The following is a 26,068-nucleotide window of genomic DNA, read 5'->3' as shown; positions in this document are numbered from 1 at the left end:
CAGCTGGTGCTAAACTTTTTTGGGGGGGGGGGCGGCAACCAAAGCCCCCCTTCGGTCGGCACTCACCCCTCCACCTACGCGGCTTCCTCGACTTCTTCCACCGGCCAACCCGATTCACCTCCTGTTCTGATTGGCTCGGAGGAGAAGCCGGAAAACAATAGCAAATATTGATTTGCTAGTGTCACAAGTGGGTGGGTTCACTGCGCCCCAAGCCAATTAAAACCTCAGGCTCTAATCATGTGGCTTCAGAAGAAAAAAGCCCCGCATGCATCCCCTCATGCAAACTAGGGTAGCGAACCTTATGGACCGGACGCACCTGCCCCTCAGTATACATCAGAAAGTTTTCACTATGTTGGAACATTGGGGTTAATTTACTAAACAAAGTCCAAAACAAGCACCACTCAGGCCGTCGAGGTGCAGTATCTCAGCAGGTGCTCGCCCCGCCTTACCACCGTTGCTGAGGTATGTAGAAAGAAGAAGTTGGCCGCACACTGGAACGAGATGTTTGCTTGGAAGAAATCTTTATTGCCTCATGCCAGGCAGACAAAACAGGACCGAGGTTACCTTTTCGCACGGGTATTGTTTTGCTAGTGTCACAAGTGGGTGGGTTCTCTGCGCCCCAAGCCCAAACTTTCTCAAGCCAATTAGAACCTCCGATTCTAGTCATGTGGCTTCAGGGAAAAAAAACCTCATAGGAACCTATGAGTACGGTGCCCCGCATGCATCCCCTCATGCAAACTAGGGGGGTGGCCCCTTTTGGACCGGCCCCTCCTGCCCCGTCAGTATACATCAGAACATTTTTACTTTGTTGGAACACAACGGGTTTGAATTACTAAACAGATCGGGAATGTCTGCTTTGCTTAGTAAATATGGAGGCCTTGCATTCACTTGAAACTCGCTATTTGGCTTGCACACGATTGGGTGATTGATGCGATGACAGCTTCACTTTATTACAAAGATGAGCGAACATTCTCCACTCGTTTAGTAGATGAGCCGTGGAGTGAGGTGTTTTCCTCTCTTCCTCTTGTCAGTATTTTTCGGAGGTGTTGGTGAGCGCAGGGTGCAGATGGCTCAGTGTAAGTCTCCTGGACTCAGCGTATACAGAGTATTAAGATAAACCTCTTCGCTGGATCAGGATATCTATCTGTCCGGGGTCAGACACTTCAGCTGAGCTCAGCAACACCCACACCCTCATCGAGCCCCCTTACCTGTCCTTGGCTCCCATAGGCCGGACGGGGTCATGTGACCACCTGTGGCTGTAAAATCCTGGTGGGAATTAGAGAAGATGAGATTTGGGAGAAGGGCAGGACTCATTCCTCCGGTAGCCCTAGCGGTAGTCAGACAGGCAGTTCGCTAACTGCGACTCCCGTCCCCCCCTTAAGGAGGGCTGCCCATCTTTATCCGGAGGAAAGTCCTTGGTGCGTCGTACTCCCCCCCCGCTTGGGACACAGGAAGATGGGAGCCGGGGCCAGCGCCGAGGAAAAGCATTCCCGGGAACTAGAGAAGAAACTGAAGGAAGATGCCGAGAAGGATGCCAGGACTGTCAAACTGCTCCTACTGGGTAAGACGTAGAATTGGATTATAATGAAGGACATTTGGGGAAATATCGATACTGGAGATCCCAAACAAACCCAAGGCCAAGTAATATTATCATCAATATAGACAGCATTGACCACATGGGATACAAATACTCTACAAAAGAAACCTATCACTCCGGTAAAAGGAAAGTTAGCGATATTGGGTGGGTGAAGGTTCAATTGGTCGTTGTAGCAACATCCAGTCATTCAAAAAGATTTCAATGTAACTCAAAAAGCAATGGAGGAGCGAAAAGTAAGGGGACTGCAGATGCAGCCAATCAAATTTCAACTTTGGTTTTCCTATTGCGTTTGAGGGAAAGATAAAAAACATTTTGGTTGTTATTGGTATTAAGAATCTTCCTTTCACTGCAGATTTCAGAGCTCGGCACAACCACAAATCTGAAAAACGACTTATTCTAATTATAGAAATAACCCTGCATGTAGGAAATAGTCTGTGTTATTGGAAGAAGTATGGGGCCCCTTTATGTCCTTTGTGTATGTAGTAATGGCAGACCATGCAACTACTATGGGGCCCCCTTTATGTCCTTTGTGTGCGTAGCAATGGCAGACCATGCAACTACTATGGGGCCCCTTTATGTCCTTTGTGTATGTAGTAATGGCAGACCATGCAACTACTATGGGGCCCCTTTATGTTCTTTGTGTATGTAGTAATGGCAGACCATGCAACTACTATGGGACCCCTTTATCCTTATGTCCTTTGTGTGTGTAGTAATGGCAGACCATGCAACTACTATGGGGCCCCTTTATGTTCTTTGTGTATGTAGTAATGGCAGACCATGCAACTACTATGGGGCCCCTTTATGTCCTTTGTGTGTGTAGCAATGGCAGACCATGCAACTACTATGGGGCCCCCTTTATGTCCTTTGTGTGTGTAGCAATGGTAGACCATGCAACTACTATGGGGCCCCCTTTATGTCCTTTGTGTGTGTAGCAATGGCAGACCATGCAACTACTATGGGGCCCCTTTATGTCCTTTGTGTATGTAGCAATGGCAGACCATGCAACTACTATGGGGCCCTCTTTATGTCCTTTGTGTATGTAGCAATGGCAGACCATGCAACTACTATGGGGCCCTCTTTATGTCCTTTGTGTATGTAGCAATGGCAGACCATGCAACTACTATGGGTCCCGCTTTACATTCTTTGTTGGGATATAGCAATGGCAGACCATGCAACTACTATGGGGCCCCCTTTATAACATCGATTTGTAAGGGTAGTAGTACCATTTGGCATATACATTTGGGAAAATAGAACGATAGATGGTTGGGGAACCTCTAAAAGACTGATATAAAAGTAGATATTCTATATCACTGGAGAAATTGCCTTTAAATGGGGTTAGAGAGACAGGGGGTCCATTTATTGTTTTAAAATAGGGGGTCCCAACACACATAGTTAGGACCCTGCTGCCCCAGCATACCATGTAAATATAAATGGCTTGTTCCTTCTGGGAAATGTGTTGCTCGTGCTGCCAGTGCCGGGTCGAGACCATCCAGCGCCCAGGGCAAAGATGCCAAACTGTGCCCCCCCGCCCTTTCCCTTAGGGTTGAGTCAGGGCTCCCACATATCTGCAATAAACCCTAGAGCCCAGGGCAGACGTCCCTCCTGTTCCGGCCCTGTGTCCACCTAGACACTTTATGGAGGGGATGGACCTACCAACAAGCTGTAGGACCACTTTGAATCCCCCATGAGGCTTCTATGGCCAGAAGCCACCCTGAGAGGCCATGTTCATGTACACTTAGAATAGATAACACATATACATGAGTTGTAGGTGCTGCACACCCCAATTTGTTGTATTAAATGGAAAATCCCTCAAGGGTTTTTTTCAGCAGCGAAATTTAAAAAGAGAAGCAATAAATATACATAAAAATTCATATTTATTTATTTGTGTCATGGTATCAAAGAGTATTTCCATAAATACACAGGAGTCATCAAGGATGGGGAAAATGCACATAACTCATGTTATATAAACTCTTGTATAGAGTTTTACAGGATAACCCTACGCGTTTCGACCTTTTAATTATTGGTCTTCTTCGGGGGTATTGTTCAATTATTGGTCTTCTTCGGGGGGAAAATGTACAATTAAGCAGTAATTAAGCAGGGTTGGGTCAGGGCTCCTACATATCTGCAGTAAACCATAGTGCCCAGGGCAGCCGCCCCTCCTGTTCCGGCCCTGCATGCTGCTGTAGAGGGACCAGTGGGGTCCTCCCAAGGGAAAGCTATGCCATGAAAGTGTCCTCCTAGCCCCTTTATGGAAGGAAATGGACCTACCAACAAGCTGTAGGACCAGTGTGAATCCCCCATGAGGCTTCTACAGCCAGGAACCACCCTGAGTCATCAAGGATGGGGAAAATGCACATAACTCATGTTATATAAACTCTTTGTGCTTGTATAGAGTTTCACAGGATAACCCTACACGTTTCGACCTTTTAATTATTGGTCTTCTTCGGGGGTATTGTTCAATTATTGGTCTTCTTCGGGGGAAAATGTACAATTAAGCAGTAATTAAGCAGGGTTGGGTCAGGGCTCCTACATATCTGCAATAAACCATAGCGCCCAGGGCAGCCGTCCCTCCTGTTCCCGGCCCTGCATGCTGCTGTAGAGGGACCAGTGGGGTCATCCCAAGGGAAATCTATGCCATGAAAGTGTCCTCCTAGCCCCTTTATGGAGGGGATGGACCTACCAACAAGCTGTAGGACCAGTGTGAATCCCCCATGAGGCTCCTACAGCCAGGAACCACCCTGAGAGGCCATGTTCATGTACATTGAAGCAGTACTTGTCCTTCGAAGGGAGCCACTGCTGAGATCGAGTGAAGCAACACAATTCTTGAGCCCTTCAAGGAATTAGCTAAATATTTATGTAATGGTCAGGGGTTAACACCGTTTACGATATTCCATTCCTCCAACCCAAGACAGCTTATCCGACACTCCACAATCCAGCAGACACGATCCATATGGATTTTCCCAGAATAACGAGACACAAGCTCTGTTGTCTGGTTCCAAACGAATGAATACTTTAATGGTAAACTCAGCTCTTCTTATACAGTTAGCAACCAAATATGGACAATGACTTAACTCCACCCACAACATGACACAAGGAACTTCAATACACATTCCTTTAGATGGAAGTCAGACTTTCTGGCACCGAATCTACATGAGTCAGTTACTATAGCTGACATGGCAGACATCATGACTTTTAGAGTGTGTTAACCCACAACACATATTAGCATCAATAGAACTTTCACACAATACAGGGTTAGTTAGCATAGCACCATGAAATACCTTAGGAGCCAGGCTTAATTAACACAATAGACTGCAATCACAGCAAGCTTTCTATGTTCCACATTGAAGGAGACACTCTATTGACCTGTTGGGTTCAGAAAGGAACAACTTGTAATATTTCAAGATATCCTGCAATACATGAATTATCATTACTGTCCCATCTCGGTGTAATCCATGATATCAGTTCTCAGTCATTGTATGCCCCTAGTGGACATAGGATGACCCTAGACCAGTGATGGCGAACCTTGGCACCCCAGATGTTTTCAAACTACATTTCCCATGATGCTCAACTCCACTGCTGAGTGCATGAGCATCATGGGAAATGTAGTTCCAAAACATCTAGGGGGGGGTCAAGGTTCACCATCACTGCCCTAGACCCAAGAGTCATTGGTGAAGCTGACACAGGAGTACCCCGCATCCTTCAAGAGCCTCTGGGTCCCACGAGCCATACCGTTACAATTTACATCTAGGGGGGGGGGGAATGTGTTCTTTTGCTTCTAAATAAAAATCAGCATTTAGAACATAAAAAAAGAAGAAGAAAGGAGATGGATATTCCCAGCCTGACACTTTCACTGCATTGCATCACCTAATAGAAAATGCAGCGAGGTCTCTCCTGCAGCCGGTCTGAGATCTGGGTTAGGAACGCTAATCCCTCCAAAGGGTTTTACAAACAGATTAAGGGCAGACACATCTCTTCCATTTCAATGTTAGGGAACTGGCACCTTGAGGACGGTAATCTGATAGTATTAATGTTAATGCCATTTGGTAGCTGAAATAACAGCAGACGGTAATGATGGCGGATTTGGTGTCCACAGAGAGAAACAGACTCACAGTTACGAGTTTTCAACTAAGACTTAGTTTAGACAATCATCAAAATTATTCAATTAAAGTAACTCCCCCCCCACAAAAGTAAATTCCTACTTGAGCTCCCAATCTGTAATTTAGCTATGTGAACCCTATGTGACTTTAACTAATGTGAAAGAAAAACACTCCCAACAAAAATGTACATAAGGTGTATTAAAAAAAATATATATTTTTTGTAAACTCGTTTCTGTGCAAATGGGGTAAATCAAATGTTCTCAGGCTCATTTCTCTGCAGATCAGATGTGCAAATGGGGGATAATACAGTGTTATGGCCACTAGATGGCGCTGACTGTCATAGAAAATAAGTATGCTCCTCTTGCTCCATCTAGTGGCCATAATGAAATATTTTTCCCATTCACACTTTCAATCTACAGAGAAAATAGTCTGAATTCATTTGATCAGTGAGAAGAATGTTCCTTACATTGGTGATCAGTGAGAAGAATGTTCCTTACATTGGTGATCAGTGGGAAGAATGTCCCTTACATTGGTGATCAGTGAGAAGAATGTCCCTTACATTGGTGATCAGTGGGAAGAATGCTCCTTACATTGGTGATCAGTGAGAAGAATGTTCCTTACATTGGTGATCAGTGAGAAGAATGTTCCTTACATTGGTGATCAGTGGGAAGAATGCTCCTTATATTGGTGATCAGTGGGAAGAATGTCCCTTACATTGGTGATCAGTGAGAAGAATGTCCCTTACATTGGTGATCAGTGAGAAGAATGTTCCTTACATTGGTGATCAGTGGGAAGAATGTTCCTTACATTGGTGATCAGTGGGAAGAATGTTCCTTACATTGGTGATCAGTGGGAAGAATGTTCCTTACATTGGTGATCAGTGGGAAGAATGTCCCTTACATTGGTGATCAGTGAGAAGAATGTTCCTTACATTGGTGATCAGTGGGAAGAATGTTCCTTACATTGGTGATCAGTGGGAAGAATGTCCCTTACATTGGTGATCAGTGAGAAGAATGTCCCTTACATTGGTGATCAGTGAGAAGAATGTCCCTTACATTGGTGATCAGTGAGAAGAATGTTCCTTACATTGGTGATCAGTGGGAAGAATGTCCCTTACATTGGTGATCAGTGAGAAGAATGTTCCTTACATTGGTGATCAGTGAGAAGAATGTTCCTTACATTGGTGATCAGTGGGAAGAATGTTCCTTACATTGGTGATCAGTGGGAAGAATGTTCCTTACATTGGTGATCAGTGGGAAGAATGTCCCTTACATTGGTGATCAGTGGGAAGAATGTTCCTTACATTGGTGATCAGTGGGAAGAATGTTCCTTACATTGGTGATCAGTGAGAAGAATGTCCCTTACATTGGTGATCAGTGGGAAGAATGTCCCTTACATTGGTGATCAGTGGGAAGAATGGTCCTTACATTGGTGATCAGTGAGAAGAATGTCCCTTACATTGGTGATCAGTGGGAAGAATGCTCCTTACATTGGTGATCAGTGAGAAGAATGTCCCTTACATTGGTGATCAGTGAGAAGAATGTCCCTTACATTGGTGATCAGTGAGAAGAATGTCCCTTACATTGGTGATCAGTGAGAAGAATGTCCCTTACATTGGTGATCAGTGAGAAGAATGTCCCTTACATTGGTGATCAGTGGGAAGAATGTCCCTTACATTGGTGATCAGTGAGAAGAATGTCCCTTACATTGGTGATCAGTGGGAAGAATGTCCCTTACATTGGTGATCAGTGGGAAGAATGGTCCTTACATTGGTGATCAGTGGGAAGAATGTTCCTTACATTGGTGATCAGTGAGAAGAATGTTCCTTACATTGGTGATCAGTGGGAAGAATGTCCCTTACATTGGTGATCAGTGGGAAGAATGTTCCTTACATTGGTGATCAGTGAGAAGAATGTCCCTTACATTGGTGATCAGTGGGAAGAATGTCCCTTACATTGGTGATCAGTGAGAAGAATGTCCCTTACATTGGTGATCAGTGGGAAGAATGTCCCTTACATTGGTGATCAGTGAGAAGAATGTCCCTTACATTGGTGATCAGTGAGAAGAATGCCCCTTACATTGGTGATCAGTGGGAAGAATGTTCCTTACATTGGTGATCAGTGAGAAGAATGTCCCTTACATTGGTGATCAGTGGGAAGAATGTCCCTTACATTGGTGATCAGTGAGAAGAATGTCCCTTACATTGGTGATCAGTGGGAAGAATGTCCCTTACATTGGTGATCAGTGAGAAGAATGCCCCTTACATTGGTGATCAGTGAGAAGAATGTCCCTTACATTGGTGATCAGTGGGAAGAATGTCCCTTACATTGGTGATCAGTGAGAAGAATGTCCCTTACATTGGTGATCAGTGGGAAGAATGTTCCTTACATTGGTGATCAGTGAGAAGAATGTCCCTTACATTGGTGATCAGTGGGAAGAATGTTCCTTACATTGGTGATCAGTGGGAAGAATGTCCCTTACATTGGTGATCAGTGGGAAGAATGTTCCTTACATTGGTGATCAGTGGGAAGAATGTCCCTTACATTGGTGATCAGTGGGAAGAATGTTCCTTACATTGGTGATCAGTGAGAAGAATGTCCCTTACATTGGTGATCAGTGGGAAGAATGTCCCTTACATTGGTGATCAGTGAGAAGAATGTCCCTTACATTGGTGATCAGTGGGAAGAATGTTCCTTACATTGGTGATCAGTGAGAAGAATGTCCCTTACATTGGTGATCAGTGAGAAGAATGTCCCTTACATTGGTGATCAGTGAGAAGAATGTCCCTTACATTGGTGATCAGTGGGAAGAATGTCCCTTACATTGGTGATCAGTGGGAAGAATGTCCCTTACATTGGTGATCAGTGAGAAGAATGTCCCTTACATTGGTGATCAGTGGGAAGAATGTTCCTTACATTGGTGATCAGTGAGAAGAATGTCCCTTACATTGGTGATCAGTGGGAAGAATGTTCCTTACATTGGTGATCAGTGGGAAGAATGTCCCTTACATTGGTGATCAGTGGGAAGAATGTTCCTTACATTGGTGATCAGTGGGAAGAATGTCCCTTACATTGGTGATCAGTGGGAAGAATGTTCCTTACATTGGTGATCAGTGAGAAGAATGTCCCTTACATTGGTGATCAGTGGGAAGAATGTCCCTTACATTGGTGATCAGTGAGAAGAATGTCCCTTACATTGGTGATCAGTGGGAAGAATGTTCCTTACATTGGTGATCAGTGAGAAGAATGTCCCTTACATTGGTGATCAGTGGGAAGAATGTTCCTTACATTGGTGATCAGTGGGAAGAATGTCCCTTACATTGGTGATCAGTGGGAAGAATGTCCCTTACATTGGTGATCAGTGAGAAGAATGTCCCTTACATTGGTGATCAGTGAGAAGAATGTCCCTTACATTGGTGATCAGTGAGAAGAATGTCCCTTACATTGGTGATCAGTGGGAAGAATGCTCCTTACATTGGTGATCAGTGAGAAGAATGTCCCTTACATTGGTGATCAGTGAGAAGAATGTCCCTTACATTGGTGATCAGTGGGAAGAATGTCCCTTACATTGGTGATCAGTGAGAAGAATGTCCCTTACATTGGTGATCAGTGGGAAGAATGTTCCTTACATTGGTGATCAGTGGGAAGAATGTCCCCTACATTGGTGATCAGTGAGAAGAATGTCCCTTACATTGGTGATCAGTGGGAAGAATGCCCCTTACATTGGTGATCAGTGAGAAGGTGGGAGGTCAATCAGCCACAGCTCACAGAACCACAAACAACTTCTTCAGGAACTCTGGTTGAGAATGGTTGTAATAGATGTGGACAGCTCAGCACACAATGCGATGTTGAGTGTGTCAGTTTCCTTCATTGTGGAGTGATACATATATTGTGTATTCAGTATATATACGGGTATAATGTGCACAATACATGTACTTGTAGTTATAACGCTGTCTGGCTATCAGCAGTTCCCCTGAAGAGACATTTCCAGTTCTGGGAGATGAATGCGCTGATCCAGCTAGAGCTCTTCTATCCCATTAAACCTGCTCTGCCCTTGGTGGGAGGAGAAGATTAGAGGGAACACCTTGAGTGGAAGGTCAGGGGCCTAATCCCATGGGACACATCTTCTTCCTATGGAAAGTGCGGTGATAGAAGCTCTCAGATATTATAGTTATTGGGTGTGACCCATTCTGAGGAACTTCTGGCATGGCCGTCCTTTCTGATGTCCTCCATGTATAAAGACCACCGAAGCAACTATTCTACGGGGAATGTATGTCAATCCAGAGTTATTAGTTCACGATGCGTCAAAGTGATCCCCAATCTGGCCAAATGCGTCAAAGTGATCCCTCTCGGGCCAACTGTGTCAAAGTGATCCCTTTCTGACCAACAGCATAAAAGTGAGCCCCCCCCCCCCCTAGCCAACTGCGTCAAAGTGATCTTTCTCTTACCAACTCAAAGTTATCCTTTTCTGGTTAACTGTGTCAAAGTGACCCCTCACTGGCCAACAGCACCAAAGTAACCCCTCTCTGACCAACTGTGTAAAAGTGATCCCTATCTGGCCAATGGCATCAGAGTGTTTACTCTCTGGCCAAATACATCAAAGTGATCCCTCTCTGGCCAACTGTGTCAAAGTGATCCCTTTCTGACCAACAGCATAAAAGTAACCCCCCCCTCTAGCCAACTGTGTCAAAGTGATCCCTCTCTGGCCAATGACATCAAAGTGACCCCTTTCTGGCCAACCGTGTCAAAGCAATCCCTATCTGGCCTGTGGCATCAAAGTGATCCCTCTCTGGCCAATTGTGTCAAACAGATCCCTCTCTGGCCTATTATATCAAAGTGATCTTTATCCTGCCAATGGCATCAACGTTACAGCTCTCTGGCCAACAGCATCAAAGTGATCCCTCTTTAAAAAATTGTGTCAAAGTGATCCCTCTCTGAAAAATTGTGTCAAAGTGACCCCTCACTGGCCAACAGCACCAAAGTGACCCCTCTCTGGCCAATTGTGTCAAAGTGATCCCTCTCTGGCCAACAGCATCAAAGTGATCCCTCTCTGACCAACTGTGTAAAAGTGATCCCTATCTGGCCAATGGCATCAAAGTGATCCCTCTTTTGCCAACTATGTCAAAGTGATCCCTATCTGGCCAATTGTGTCAAACAGATCCCTCTATGGCCAACTGTGTCAAAGTGATCCTTCTCTGGCCAGTGGCATCAAAGTGATCCCTCTCTTGCCAATTGCATCAAACTGGTCCCTCTCTGGTCAATGGCATCAACGTGATCCCTATCTGGCAAATTGTGTTAAACAGATCCCTCTCTGGCTAATGACATAAAAGTGATCCCTTTCTGGCCAACTGTGTCAAAGCGATCCCTATATGGCCAGTGGCATCAAAGTCTCTCTGGCCAATGGCATCAACGTGATCCCTTTCTGGCCAAGTGTGTCAAAGTGATCCGTCTCTGGCCAATAGAAGCAACGTGATCCCTATCTGGCCAATTGTGGTAAAGTGATCTCTCTCTGGCCAATTGTGTCAAAGTGATCCCTATCTGGCCAATGACATCAAAGTGATCCCTTTCTGGCCAAGTGTGTCAAAGTGATCCCTATCTGGTCAAACGTGTCAAATGAATCCTTCTCTGGCCAATGGCATCAAAGTGATCACCTTCTTGCCAACTGTGTCAAAGTGATCCCCATCTGGCCAATTGTGTTAAAGTGATCCATCTCTGTCAAATTGTGTCAAAGTGATCCCCATCTGGCCAATTGTGTTAAAGTGATCCATCTCTGTCAAATTGTGTCAAAGTGATCCCCATCTGGCCAATTGTGTTAAAGTGATCCATCTCTGTCAAATTGTGTCAAAGTGATCCCTATCTGGCCAATTGTGTTAAAGTGATCCTTCTCTGGCCAATGGCATCAAAGTGATCCCTATCTGGCCAATTGTGTCAAAATGATACACCCCCCCCCCCACACACACACACACACGCACTCACCTGCTGCCCTCCAGTGCCTCTTCGGGCTCTCCCGTCCCATCAGGGAGTCCGGGATCTGATCCCGCTTACAATAGGGATGTTCATAGATCGGGAGCATGCAGATTAGAGCTCAATTTAATTTTTTTTTGGGGGGGGATTGGATTTTTGCTAACACATAACATCCTGGGGGGGGGGGGGGCGCAGGTTGGCATTTTCACCCTTGGCTATAGATGGCCTTGCCCTGGCACTGGGTACCTGCAGTTCTCATTGGCATCATCTACCATTGGAACCCAGCAATGCAGATAATGATAGACTTCCCCACAGGAACATCACTGGGCATGTTTATTTGCAGGGGACATGCGGCCATCATACCTAATACAGCGCTTTTGTACGTTCATCATGTGAGAGTCATGTACGCAGATCAACATCAAATGCCACGCAGTGACACATTCTCCTTTCAGATGTCAAATCATACAAAACATATAAAATGTAATTAATAAAAGTTCTGTATTATTTGTATGGAAAAAAGATATATCTGACCGTTATCACCATTCTGTGTACTTACAGGAGCTGGTGAGTCCGGAAAGAGCACCATTGTAAAGCAGATGAAGTAAGTTTACGGTTTACATATTTCACCTCTTTAGTAGTCCTTATGGTATACACAGTATCTCACAAAAGTAAGTACACCCCTCACATTTTTGTAAATCTTTTCATGTATCTTTTCATGTGACAACACTGAAGAAATGACACTATGGCCCGGATTCACAAACACTTACGCCGACGTATCTAAAGTCCAACGGCTCTGATAGGCATTCCGAGTACAGCCCTCGGGTCCCGGAAGCTTATACAAGGAATGCACTAGGGATGCGCTCCTTGGATAAGACTGACAGGCGTCTCAGCCAATCAGGTTGGCCGATTTTACAGGGCACAGCGGCGACGAAGGGCACAGTCAGTGACATCAATGTGCACAGTGGCGACAATAGGCACAGTGGGGACAATTGGCACAGTGGCATGAATGGGCACAGCGGCGACGAAGGGCACAGTCAGTGACATCAATGGGCACAGTGGCGACAATGGGGACAATTGACACAGCGGCATTAATGGGCACAGTGGCGACAATTAAAGGGCACAGTGACATCAACAGTGGTGACAATAGGCACAGTGGGGACAATTAAAGGGCACAGCGGCGACAATTAAAGGGCACAGTGGTGACAATTAAAGGGCACAGTGGGGACAATTAAAGGGCACAGCGGCGACAATTAAAGGGCACAGTGGTGACAATTAAAGGGCACAGTGGTGACAATTAAAGGGCACAGCGGTGACAATTAAAGGGCACAGTGGTGACAATTGATGGCACAGTGGCTGCATTTGATGGGCACAGTGAGGCGGCAATTTTTTGTTTGCGCCCCCCCAAAAATTTTGAGCACCAGCCGCCACTGGCGGCCACACAAAATATTGGCACTTTGGGCCCAATTTGGACATTTTCACTTAGGGGTGTACCCACTTTTGTTGCCAGCGGTTTAGACATTAATGGCTGTGTGTTGAGTTATTTTGAGGGGGACGGCAAATGTACACCGTTATACAAGCTGTACACTCACTACACAACATTGTAGATACAAAGTGTCATTTCTTCAGTGTTGTCACATGAAAAGATACAAGAAAAGATTTACAGAAATGTGAGGGGTGTACTTACTTTTGTGAGATGCTGTATATCCTCCAACCTGTTATAATTCATAGATCTGTCATTTTATTTATATGCCGTATTTTCATGTTATGGACATCATGCAAGATATTGGATATTAATTTCTTCCCTTTTATTCTAGAATTATTCACCAGGATGGTTATTCCCTTGAAGAATGTCTGGAGTTTATTACCATTATTTACGGAAACGTCCTGCAGTCAATGCTCGCCATCGTAAAAGCGATGAACACGCTGAACATCCAATATGGGGACGCTGGACGACAGGTGGGCGGGGCCTATACAAACTCCATATCCATAGACACATCCAACTTTCTTAGGAGACTCCATTACTTGATCAGAATGTATGCTGGAGGTATCACTCATGTCAGTACTGGAGGTATCACTCATGTCAGTACTGGAGGTATCACTCATGTCAGCAATCAATACCCTTTAAGAGATTTTCGATGTGGACCCCTGGTGCGTCCATAAAGGGCGCAGGAGCGCCGCTCCCCCCCCTCTCTCCTGTCACTCCCTAATTACCATAGATAGAGTCTTGCATTGCATGACTCTATCTATGGTCGCTGCTGACACTCCCTATTCAGGTGTCCAGACCCTTTTCGGGCGCCGGGCACCTGAAATACAGCGGCGGGGGTGTTTTTTGGATGCACCTGACTAGAGCCGTAGGCTGTGCATTCGCTTCTCACTCAGCTGTATGTTAGGGAAGCAAAGGAATTCGCCGTCACCCGCTGCCCACCCGAGACAAGGTAAGTCCTGGGCAGATGACGGGGGGGGCCCAGTGGCAGCACTTGGGGCACAGTGGCAGAACATGGGGCACGGTGGGAACATTTGGGGCAAAGTGACAGCACTTGGGGCACAGTGGCAACATTTGGGGCACAGTGGCAAAATTTGGGGCACAGTGGCAGCACTTTGGGCCCAGTGGCAGCACATGGGGCACAGTGGCAACATTTGGGGCACAGTGGCAGCACTTGGGGCACAGTGGCAGCACTTGGGGAACAGTGGCAACATTTGGGGCACAGTTGCAGCACTTGGGGCACAGTGGCAGCACATGGGGCACAGTGGTAGCACTTGGGGCACAGTGGCAACATTTGGGGCACAGTGGCAACATGTGGGGCACAGTGGCAGCACTTGGGGCACAGTGGCAGCACTTGGGGCACAGTGGAAGCACACGGGGCACATTGGCAGCACATGGGGCACAATGACAACATTTGGGGCACAGTGGCAGCACATGGGGCACAGTGGCAACACATGGGGCACAGTGGCAGCACATGGGGAACAGTGGCAACATTTGGGGGCACAGTGGCAGCACATGGGGTACAGTGGCAGCACTTGGGGCACAGTGGCAAAACTTGGGGCACAGTGGCAACACTTGGGGCACAGTGGCAGCACATGGGGCACAATGACAACATTTGGAGCACAGTGGCAATATTTGGGGCACAGTGGCAGCACATGGGGCACAGTGGCAGCACTTGGGGCACAATGGCAGCACTTGGGGCACAGTGGCAGCATTTGGGGCATCAGTTTGTTTGTGCCCCCCCAAAAATTTTAAACACCAGCCGCCACTGACCCCTAGGGTGACCTTGAGGCCATTTATGAAGCAATGTTTGCATGTCCTGCCACCCTGTAGTGCCCATAGTCATGTTCCGGCATCTTCTATGTGTTTCCTATTACAAGTCATGTCAGAAGGAGGAAAAGCAGATTATAATTTTTCTCTTCAGCTGGTGTCACAATAAAAACATAAATTATCAACATATATAAAGATAATCTGCGAGAATCGGTGTAGATCCTCCTGCTGATGACCGTTTCTTCCCTTTCCAGGACGATGCCCGTAAGCTAGCGCATCTGTCAGACACCATTGATGAGGGCTCCATGCCCAAGGAGATGGCAGACATCATCGGGCGCCTGTGGAAAGACACGGGCATTCAGGCGTGCTTTGACCGTGCATCTGAATATCAGCTCAACGACTCAGCGGGATAGTAAGAAACTCTTATATTGTGTTGTCTGTTTTTTAGATTTTAGAGTATATGGCTGTGACCACGGCCGGGACAAGGGGTGGGCAGAAGGAGAGGCTGCCCTGGGTGTATTGTAGGGATGGGGGCACCGCAAGTTCCTTCTACTATAAGGCTCAGGGCCGCTGATGGGGGGGGGGGGGACCGCCAGCCCTCCTGTATAGCGGAACATTCTGTCACATGGGTATGGCAAAGGGGGTGGAGCCAATGGGGGCGGCAAAATTAGGTTTCGCCTAGGGTGTCAAAAATCCTTGCACCAACCCTGCATCAAGCGCCCAGGGCAAAGATGCCAAACTGCGCCCCCCCCCCTTTCCCTTAGGGTTAGGGACAGGGTGCCCCCCATCCCTGCAATAAACCATTGCGCCAGGGGAAGACGTCCCTCCTGCCCAACCCTGTAGTGGAACCTCGGAAATTAAATTGACTTCAATGGCATGCAATACCGCATGTGGCCAGAGGTGGGGGAGGGGGCGCCGGGGAGCCTCGGAAACAGCCGGAAAACCTTGGTAACGGAGTATTTCTGTGTATTTCTGAGCACTTCTGAACGGCGCCGTTCGACTCCAGCGCCCCCCACCCACCTCAGGCCAAACACGGTACTGCACACCCCTTTGGCCTGAATCCTGTTAGGATCCTTAAAAATACACAGCGCTCGTTTTGCGAAATGCTTGTTAACTGCGTTACTCGCAATCCAAGGCTCCACTGTATAGCCAAATCAGAGAGCGATGCTTGACCTCCATATATCACCCTAGAGACATCACAGTCTACAAGCAGGGGCGCTCAACCCGTGGCCCTCTAGCTAATACAGAACTACAAGTCCCAAGGCTGAGGCCTCGTACACACGACCGAGTTTCTCGGCAGAATTCAGCGAGAAACTCGGTCAGAGCCGGATTCTGCCGAGAAACTCTGTCGTCTGTACACTTTTGGCCCGATGGAGCCGCCGAGGAACTCGTCGAGAAAATAGAGAACATGTTCTCTATTTTCTCGTTGTTCTATGGGACAAGTCGGCCCGCCGAGCTCCTCGGCGGCTTCATCCCTGAACTCGCCAAGGAACTCGATGTGTTTGGCACGTCGAGTTCCTCGGCCGTGTGTACGGGGCCTCAAAGTTACAAGCATGACTCCCAAAAGGCAGAGGCATGATGGGACTTGTAGTTTCACAACAGCTGGTCGGGCCGCAGGAGGTTGAGCACCCCCCCCCCCCCCCCCCCGTGGTCTACAGCTAGAGAGGTTGGATGTTCCTCCTCACCTGTGATTTTTTTTGGCTCTTAGTTACCTGAATGACCTGGACAGACTTGTGGCCTCGGGGTACGTACCCACCGAACAGGACGTGCTGAGGTCCAGAGTAAAGACCACCGGTATCATTGAGACACAATTTGGCCTCAAGGACCTCAACTTCAGGTAAAACGCGTGGGTTGTGTGGAGTCTATACCTACTGTTACCAGAGCCATCGGCCACAGGCTGGCATGTGACTTAGAGAAGGGCATCCAGGCCTTAATGTCAAATTCCAAGACACCATGACAAGGAAATAGGAACAGATTTATTTTTCTAAAGACTGTGGAGCAGATTCTCGTAAATCGCCGCATCTCTGCGGCGGCGTAACGTATCTCATTTAGGTTACGCCGCCGCAAGTTTTACGGGCAAGTGCTTGATTCACAAAGCACTTGCCTGTAAAGTTGCGGCGGCCTAGCGTAAATCCCCCGGCACAAGCCCGCCCAATTCAAATTAGGCGGGTAGGGGGCGTATAGCATTTAAATTATGCGCGTTCCCGCGCCGAACCTAATGCGCATGCGCCGTCCCTAAAATTTCCCGACGTGCATTGCGCTAAATGCAAGGACGTCATTGGTTTCGACGTGAACGTAAATGGCGTCCAGCCCCATTCACGGACGACTTACGCAAACAACGTAAATTTTTACATTTCGACGCGGGAACGACGGCCATACTTAACATTGGTTGCCCCTCATATAGCAGGGGCAACTTTACGCGTCGCAAATCTAACGTAAACGTCGTAACTTCACTGCGTCGACCGCGCGTACGTTCGGGAATTCACGTATTTTGCTAATTTGCATACCCAACGGGGAAAACGACGGAGGCGACACCTAGCGGCGAAAAAAAAAATTGCATTTAAGATCCGACAGCGTAAGAGACTTACGCATGTCGGATCTAATGGATATCTATGCGTAACTGATTCTAAGAATCAGTCACATAGATACGACGGCCCAGATTAGGACTTACCACGGCGCACATTGCGTTGCGCCGTTGTAAGCCCTTTGAGAATCTGGGCCTATCTATATTGTCGTTCAGAATTCTGGACGAGGGGGCAGCTTTCATTTTACAAAGACCAGGGCTAGCCCAGGAAATCAGGTGACATCATCAGGTGACATTATCAGGTGACATTATCAGGTGACATTATCAGGTGACATCATCGGGTGACGTCGTCAGGTGACATCATCAGGTGACATCATCAGGTGACATCCTGAGGTGACATCATCAGGTGACATCATCAGGTGACATCCTCAGGTGACATCATCAGGTGACGTCGTCAGGTGACATCATCAGGTGACATCATCAGGTGACATCCTGAGGTGACATCATCAGGTGACATCATCAGGTGACATCCTCAGGTGACATCATCAGGTGACATCATCAGGTGACATCCTCAGGTGACATCATCAGGTGACATCCTCAGGTGACGTGTTGTCTATTTTTCAGGATGTTTGATGTGGGAGGTCAGCGATCCGAGCGTAAGAAGTGGATCCATTGCTTTGAAGGTGTCACCTGTATCATCTTCATTGCTGCACTGAGCGCCTACGACATGGTCCTGGTGGAGGACGATGAAGTGGTGAGTGACGCATCCAATCGAGTTCTTTGTGTGTGTGTAGACCTGAATGACCTGGAGAGATGTGTGACCTTGGGGTCATGTACCCGCCGAACACTGGACTATCTCTTTTGGCGGTGCCAGATGGCTGAAACCCAAGGATGAAGGGTGTGGAACAGTGGTCTCCAGACTGCGGCCTGCGGGCTGGTTGCCACCTTTCGCTGGCCTTTATCCAGCCCCTTGGGCATTGTTACTCTCATAGATACAAATCTCCATCCCTCCCGCAGAAACCAACGATGAGACACCATGCCTTCCACTGACACCAACAATGGGGCGCTATTCCTCCCAATCACACCAACAATGGGGCACTATTCCTCCCAATCACACCAACAATGGGGCACTATTCCTCCCACTCACACCAATGATGGGGCAATATTCCTAGGGGCAATATTTTTCCAACTCAAACCAACAATGGGGTTCTAGTCCTCCCACTGACACCAACGATGCAGCACTATTCCTCCCACTTACACCAACAATGGGGCACTATTACTCCCACTCACACTAATGATGGGACACTATTCCTCCCACTGATACCAATGATGGGACACTATTCCTCCCACTGACACCAATGATGGGACACTATTCCTCCCACTGACACCAATGATGGGACACTATTCCCCCCACTGACACCAATGAAGGGACACTATTCCCCCCACTCACACCAATGATGGGGCAATATTCCTAGGGGCAATATTTTTCCAACTCACACCAACAATGGGGTTCTAGTCCTCCCACTTACACTAATGATAAGCAATATGACTCTCACTCACACCAATTAAGGGGGGATATTCCTCCCACTCACACCAATGATGGGGCACTATTCCTCCCACTGATGGTGCATTATTCCTTCCACTAACACCAACAATGGGGCACTATTGCTCCCAGTCAAACCAATGATGGGCAATATGACTCCCACTCACACCAATGATGGGGCAAAATGACTCCCACTCACACCAATGATGGGCAATATGACTCCCACTCACACCAATGATGGGGCAATATGACTCCCACTCACACCAATGATGGGGCAATATGACTCCCACCAATGATGGGGCACTATGACTCCCACTCACACCAATGATGGGCAATATGACTCCCACTCACACCAATGATGGGGCAAAATGACTCCCACTCACACCAATGATGGGACAATATGACTCCCACTCACCCCAATGATGGGGCAATATGACTCCCACTCACACCAATGATGGGGCAATATGACTCCCACTCACCCCAATGATGGGGCAATATGACTCCCACTCAAACCAATGATGGGCAATATGACTCCCACTCACACCAATGATGGGGCAATATGACTCCCAATCACACCAGTGATGGGGCAATATTCCTAGTACTCACACCAACAATGGGTTTCTAGTCATCCCACTGACACCAACAATGCAGCACCATTGCTCCCACCAATACCAGCAATGCCAGCGTGGGGCATTCTCAGCCCCTGCTGGGCACTCTCTGGTCCCACTAAGGTCTGATGGACAGTAGACTGGCTCTTTGTTTATAAGGTTTGGTGTAGAAGATCGGTTGGTGTAGGGTCCATTTGTGGGACCTAGACTGATCGACTTTTGAGGGACTAGCCTCGGTGTTGGTTTCTCATGGACTGGGTGGATGGTGGGTGGGGGAGGAAATTTTTAAAAAGGAGCTACGACTAAGGCTTCTGCCGAAACGCGTCAGAGTCATTGTTTCATCGTCACTCCGATGTACCAGTAAATTGCACTTCAAGGACTTCAGTGTTGCCGGCTCCTTTCTACAGTTTGTGACTTGCAATGTGATTGGTCGCCTCGAGCTCTGGCACCTGTGAGTGGATCTGGCGCATGGATTGGGTTGTCCCTGGCAGAGAGCGCAGTTACCTGTCTATCTTACCCCAGCCGCTTATCACTTCCTTCCGCGTTTCTCTCTCTCTGCAGAACCGAATGCATGAAAGTCTTCACCTCTTCAACAGTATCTGCAACCACCGTTACTTCGCCGCCACCTCCATCGTACTCTTCCTCAACAAGAAGGACGTCTTCACAGAGAAGATCAAGAAGGCTCACCTTAGCATCTGCTTTCCAGATTACGATGGTAAGCAGGGCTTTTTTTCTCAGAGAATAGGTGCAGGAACTCCCTCCTTCTGAGTCACCTCTTGTGTCCACCCCCTACCCACCTCCAAGCACCATTCCTTGGTTCCACCCCCTCCCCACCTCCGAGGCACCATTCTTTGGTTTCACTCCCTACCCACCTCCAAGCACCATTCATTATTTTCACCCCCTACCCACCTCCGAGGCACCATTCCTTGGTTCCACCTCCGAGGCACCATTCTTTGGTTCCACCCCCTCTCCACCTCTGAGCACCATTCCTTTTCTCCACCCCCTACCCACCTCCGAGCACCATTCCTTGGTTCCACTCCCTACCCACCTCCGAGCACCATTCCTTGGTTCCACTCCCTACCCACCTCCGAGCACCATTCCTTGGTTCCACTCCCTACCCACCTCCGAGCACCATTCCTTGGTTCCACTCCCTACCCACCTCCGAGCACCATTCCTTGGTTCCACTCCCTACCCACCTCCGAGCACTATTCCTTGGTTCCAACCCCTACCCACCTCCAAGCACTATTCATTGGTTTCACCCCCTACCCACCTCTGAGCACCATTCATTGGTTCCACTCCCTACCCACCTCTGAGAACTATTCCCTGATTCCAACCCCTACCCACCTCCAAGCACCATTCATTGGTTTCACCCCCTACCCACCTCTGAGCACTATTCCTTGGTTCCACTCCTTACCCACCTCCGAGCACCGTTTCTTGGTTCCACCCCCTACCCACCTCCAAGCACCATTCATTGGTTTCACCCCCTACCCACCTCTGAGCACCATTACATACATTCAGAGCTGGAGGTGCCGGAACTGCGTTCCCCCACGTTCCTGCTGAAAAAAAGCCCCGATGGTAAGACCCGGGAAAGTTGGGAAAAGAATCAAAGTGAAGGAAGGATAAGAAAGGATATTACAGGATAATGGTTTATAAAAGTGTAATGCCCATCCCCCACCACCCCCTCCCCGGGTTTACTGGGAGCAAAGAGGTACCTCCAGAGGCAGGGAGCGAGCTTCCATTCACCCCAGGGCTGAGTCCGTGGCTATAATGGGAAGTTAGAACAGAATTTGGGCGCCAGTCACTTTTATATATTTACTTTAATGGAGAACTTGAAAGAAGTAGCAGGAGAGAGTGTTAGGGGCAGGGCCGCCATCAGGAGTTACGGGGCCCCTCACACAGCTTCAGGCATGGGCCCCCTGGAGCAGAGAACAGGGGGGGGGGTGGTGCTGCCGCCTCAAATTAAGAAGCGGGGGGGCTTCCGCGAATTGAGAAGCGGAGTGGGGGGGTGCCGCCGCTAATTAAAAAGCAAGGGGGGGTCGTAAATTGAGAAGCGGGGGTGCCACAAATTGGGGGGGTTGCCCTGGGGACCTCTGGGCCCCTTAAAAATATATATATATAAATATATATATATATATATATATAAAAAGTGGGTAGCCATCCGGGGCCCTGGGGACCTCTGGGCCCTTTAATAAAAAGAAATATATATATATATATATATATATATATATATATATATATATATATATATATATATATATATATAAAGGGGGGAGTCCGTCCAGGCCCCTGGGGACCTCTGGGCACTTTAATAAAAAATATATATATATAGAAAAAAAAGGGGGGGTTGCCATCTGGGGCCTTGGGGACCTCTGGGCCCTTTAATAAAAAAAAAAATATATATAGAAAAAAAATGATTTTTTTTATATAAAAAAAGGGGGGGGGGGTTGCCATCTGGGGCCCTGGGGACCTCTGGGCCCTTTAATAAAAATAAAAACCTATATTAATAAAATGATTGAAAAAAAAAGGGGGGGTTGCCATCCGGGGCACACAGTACAAGGGGAGCCAGGAGGGCACACTACCAGGATCAGGAGGGCACACTACCGGGATCAGGAGGGCACAGTACCGGGATCCGGAGGGCACAGTATGGGGGGGGGCAGAAGCGCACAGTACAGGGGGAGCCAGGAGGGCACACTACCGGGATCAGGAGGGCACAGTGCAGGTTCTGGGATGTTGCCCAGGACGCGGCCATCCCGGCAAATCTGGGACAGTTGGCAAGTATAATGTAATGCAAACTTATTACGGGGCCCCCAGCGTACCTGGGGCCCCTGGGCAGTGCCCAGCACTGACTTGTTACACAGTCTCAGGTAACAACAGTATACGCCAGGTGAACCGTTTTTATTTATTTCTTGAAGCGTTAAGCCAATTGCGTTTTTTTTTTTATTGTCATTGATATGCCGCAGGTCCCAACACGTATGAGGACGCAGGAAATTATATCAAGACGCAGTTCCTGGAACTGAACATGCAACGAGATGTAAAGGAAATCTACAGTCACATGACCTGCGCCACCGACACCGAGAACGTCAAGTTTGTGTTTGACGCGGTAACAGACATTATCATCAAAGAAAACCTAAAAGATTGCGGTCTGTTCTGAGTAGGTACGGACCTTCCGAGTCTTGTCACAGCGACACAGACACCTGTATGGGAAAGATATTCATAGTGTGGGAGGGGTCATTCATAGGTCATAGGTCAGTCATAGGTCAGTCATAGGTCATAGGTCAGTCATAGGTCAGTCATAGGTCATAGGTCAGTCATAGGTCAGTCATAGGTCAGTCATAGGTCAAAGGTCAGTAATAGGTCATAGGTCAGTCATAGGTCAGTCATAGGTCAGTAATAGGTCATAGGTCAGTCATAGGTCATAGGTCAGTAATAGGTCATAGGTCAGTCATAGGTCATAGGTCAGTCATAGGTCAGAAATAGGACATTATAGAGAAGATAGGCATAGAGTCATGGGGGGTCAGAAGTTTCATCCTCCTGTAGGATAGTCGGGGTTGGTACAAGGATTGCCTTTCTTGCCACTCCCAACTAAGCTAGCAAGATTTTCAATAGTATGGGGAAGGTAGAAGAACATTAAGTTTCAATGCCAGTCCTGTCAGTCCTAACTCACCCTTTCAATGTAGACTGTCACTAGCAATTACCCAATGGTCTCGGGAAGGTAGAAGAACATTGAGCTCCATTACTAGTCATGTCAGACCCAACTCATCCATCCAATGTAGCATGTCACTAGCAAAATTGACAATAATCTAGGGAAGGTAGAAGAACATAGAGCTCCTTTGCCAGTCCTGATAGTCCAACTCATCATTACCAGTCTACCAATCCCATATAACTCTTTCAATGTAGGCTGTCACTACTAAGATTTCCAATGGTCTGGAGTAGGTAGATGAAAATTAAGAACCATTGCCAGTCCTGCCAGTCCCAACTCATCCTTTCAATGAAGGATGACACTAGAAAGATTGCCAATGATCGGGGGAAGGTAGAAGAACACAGAGCTCCATTGCCAGTCTGCCAGTCCCAACTCATTCTTACCAGTCTGCCAACCCAACTCATCCTTTCAATGTTGGCTGTCCCTAGAAAGATTCCCAATAGTCTGGGGAAGGCAAAGGATCATTGAGTTCCATAGCCAGCCTGCCTGTCCCAGTTCATCCTTCCAGTGTAGGCTTTTACTAGCAAGATTTCCAATGGTTTGGGGAAGGTAGAACATTGTTCATTCTTGCCAGTCCTGCCAGTCCGAACTCATCCTTCGAATGTAGGCTGACAATTTCAAGATTCCCAATGGTCTGGGGAAGGTAGAAGAACTTAGAGCTCCATTTCCAGTCCTGCCAGTCGCAACTCATCCTTACCAGTCTGCCAACCCAACTCATCCCTTCAATGTTGGTTGTCACTAGCAAGATTTCCAATGGTTTGGGGAAGGTAGAAGAACACTGTGCTCTCTTGCCAGTCCTGCCAGTCCCAACTCATCCTTCCAATGTAGGCTGCCAGTAGCAAGATTCCCAATAATCTGGGGTAGAAGAACACAGAGCTCCATTGCCAGTCCTGCTAGTCCCAACTCATTCTTACCAAAAGGGAAAAGTGCCAACTCATTCTTACCAGTCTGCCAGTCCCACAGCATCTTTTCAATGTAGGCTTTCAAATGCAAGATTACCAATGGTCTTGGGAAGGTAGATGAACGTTTAGCTCCATTGCCAGTCCTTTCGATGTAGACTGTCACTAGCAATTTCCCCATTGGTTTAGGGGAAGGTAGAAGAACATCAAACTACATTGCCTATCCTACCACTCCCAACTCCAATGTAGGGTGTCAATAGCAAGATTTCCAATGGTCCGGTGAAGGTAGAAGAACTTTGAGCTTCGCTGCCAGTCCTGCCTGTCCTAACTCATCCTTTCAAAGTAGAATGTCACTAGAAAAACTTCCCAATTGTCTAGGGAAGGAAGAAGAACATTGATCTCCATTGCCTGTCCTGGTAGTGCCAACTCATCTTTCCAATGTAGGTTGTCACTACCAAGATTCAAAATGGTTTGGGGAAAGTACAAGAATATCAAACTCTATTGCCCTTCCTGCCACTCCCAACTCGTCCTTCCAATGTAGGGTGTCAATAGCAAGATTTTCAATGGTTTGGGGAAGGTAGAAGAACATTGTGCTTTCTTGACAGTCCTGCCTGTCCCAACTCATCCTTCCAATGAAGTCTTACAATAGCAAGATTCCCAATGGTCTGGGGAAGGTAGAAGAACTTAGAGCTCCATTTCTAGTCCTGCGAGTCGCAACTCTTCCTTACCAGTCTGCCAACCCAACTCATCCTTTCATTGTTGGTTGTCACTAGCAAGATTTCCAATGGTTTGGGGAAGGTAGAAGAACACTGTGCTCTCTTGCCAGTCCTGCCAGTCCCAACTCATCTTTCCAATGGAGGCTGCCAATAGCAAGATTCCCAATAATCTGGGGTAGAAGAACACAGAGCTCCATTGCCAGTCCTGCTAGTACCAACTCATTCTTACCAAAAAGGAAAAGTGCCAACTCATTCTTACCAGTCTGCCAGTCCCACAGCATCTTTTCAATGTAGGTTTTCAAAAGCAAGATTACCAATGGTCTTGGGAAGGTAGAAGAACATTTAGCTCCATTGCCTTTCCTGCCACTCCCAACTCCAATGTAGGGTGTCAGTGGCAAGATTTCCAATGGTCTGGGTGAAGGTAGAAGAACTTTGAGCTTCACTGCCAGTCCTGCCTGTCCTAACTCATCCTTTCAAAGTAGAATGTCACTAGGAAAAGTCCCAATTGTCTGGGGAATGTAGAAGAACATTGATCTCCGTTGGCTGTCCTGGTAGTGCCAACTCATCTTTCCAATGTAGGTTGTCACTACCAAGATTCCAAATGGTTTGGAGAAGATAGAAGAACATTGGTTGCATTGCCAGCCCTACCAGTCCCAGATCATCCTTTCCATGTAGACTGTCACTAGCAAGATTCCCAATGGTCTGGGGGGAGGTAGAACAGCCTTGAACTTCATTGCTAGTCCTGCTTTATAAAACTGTTTCTTGCATCCCATTGCTTTACCTTACAACGTCCTTGTCTTTTTTCTTTTTTTTGTACCCCAAACAGATCGCCACAACATTTTTACTGAGGGTTTGGCCCACAAAAATTCACATGCCCTTCTTCCCACGATCAGCCTCTCAGCTCTGGAGTACCGTGCCCTGCCTCTCAGAAGACCGAGAAGAGACGCAGACCCTGTTAAAAAAAAAACTGTTTTGAATAAACATAAAAATCAGGGGGTGCAGATTGTGAACCCTCAGTGGCCCCCGATACCATTTATATTATATATCTCCTCCCTACCAGCTTGTATTCCTTCGCAGTGATTAGCTTACTAGGAAAGTGTCCGACCATTGCTAAAAAGACTGTAGACTTCTGTTTTATTGATTATAAGAGACCCTCCATGCATCCAGC

General features: G+C 47.3%; 1 protein-coding gene across 1 annotated transcript; it reads left to right on the top strand.

Annotated features, from left to right (window-relative positions):
• The first annotated feature begins 1,273 nt into the window (after window positions 1–1,273).
• GNAT1 (G protein subunit alpha transducin 1) lies at window positions 1,274–25,867 on the top strand. Its single transcript, XM_040358774.1, has 9 exons — window positions 1,274–1,561; window positions 12,216–12,258; window positions 13,472–13,613; window positions 15,165–15,322; window positions 16,619–16,747; window positions 18,059–18,188; window positions 20,147–20,300; window positions 22,546–22,740; window positions 25,727–25,867. The coding sequence occupies exons 1-8, from the start codon at window positions 1,456–1,458 to the stop codon at window positions 22,734–22,736; spliced, it is 1,053 nt and encodes a 350-aa protein (XP_040214708.1). The 5' UTR covers window positions 1,274–1,455; the 3' UTR covers window positions 22,737–22,740; window positions 25,727–25,867.
• The last annotated feature ends 201 nt before the right edge of the window (window positions 25,868–26,068 follow it).

Source organism: Rana temporaria, chromosome 7 (assembly GCF_905171775.1).
Source record: "Rana temporaria chromosome 7, aRanTem1.1, whole genome shotgun sequence".
In the NCBI taxonomy this organism is placed as follows: Eukaryota; Metazoa; Chordata; class Amphibia; order Anura; family Ranidae; genus Rana; species Rana temporaria.
This window is presented reverse-complemented; position numbering and strand designations above follow the sequence as displayed.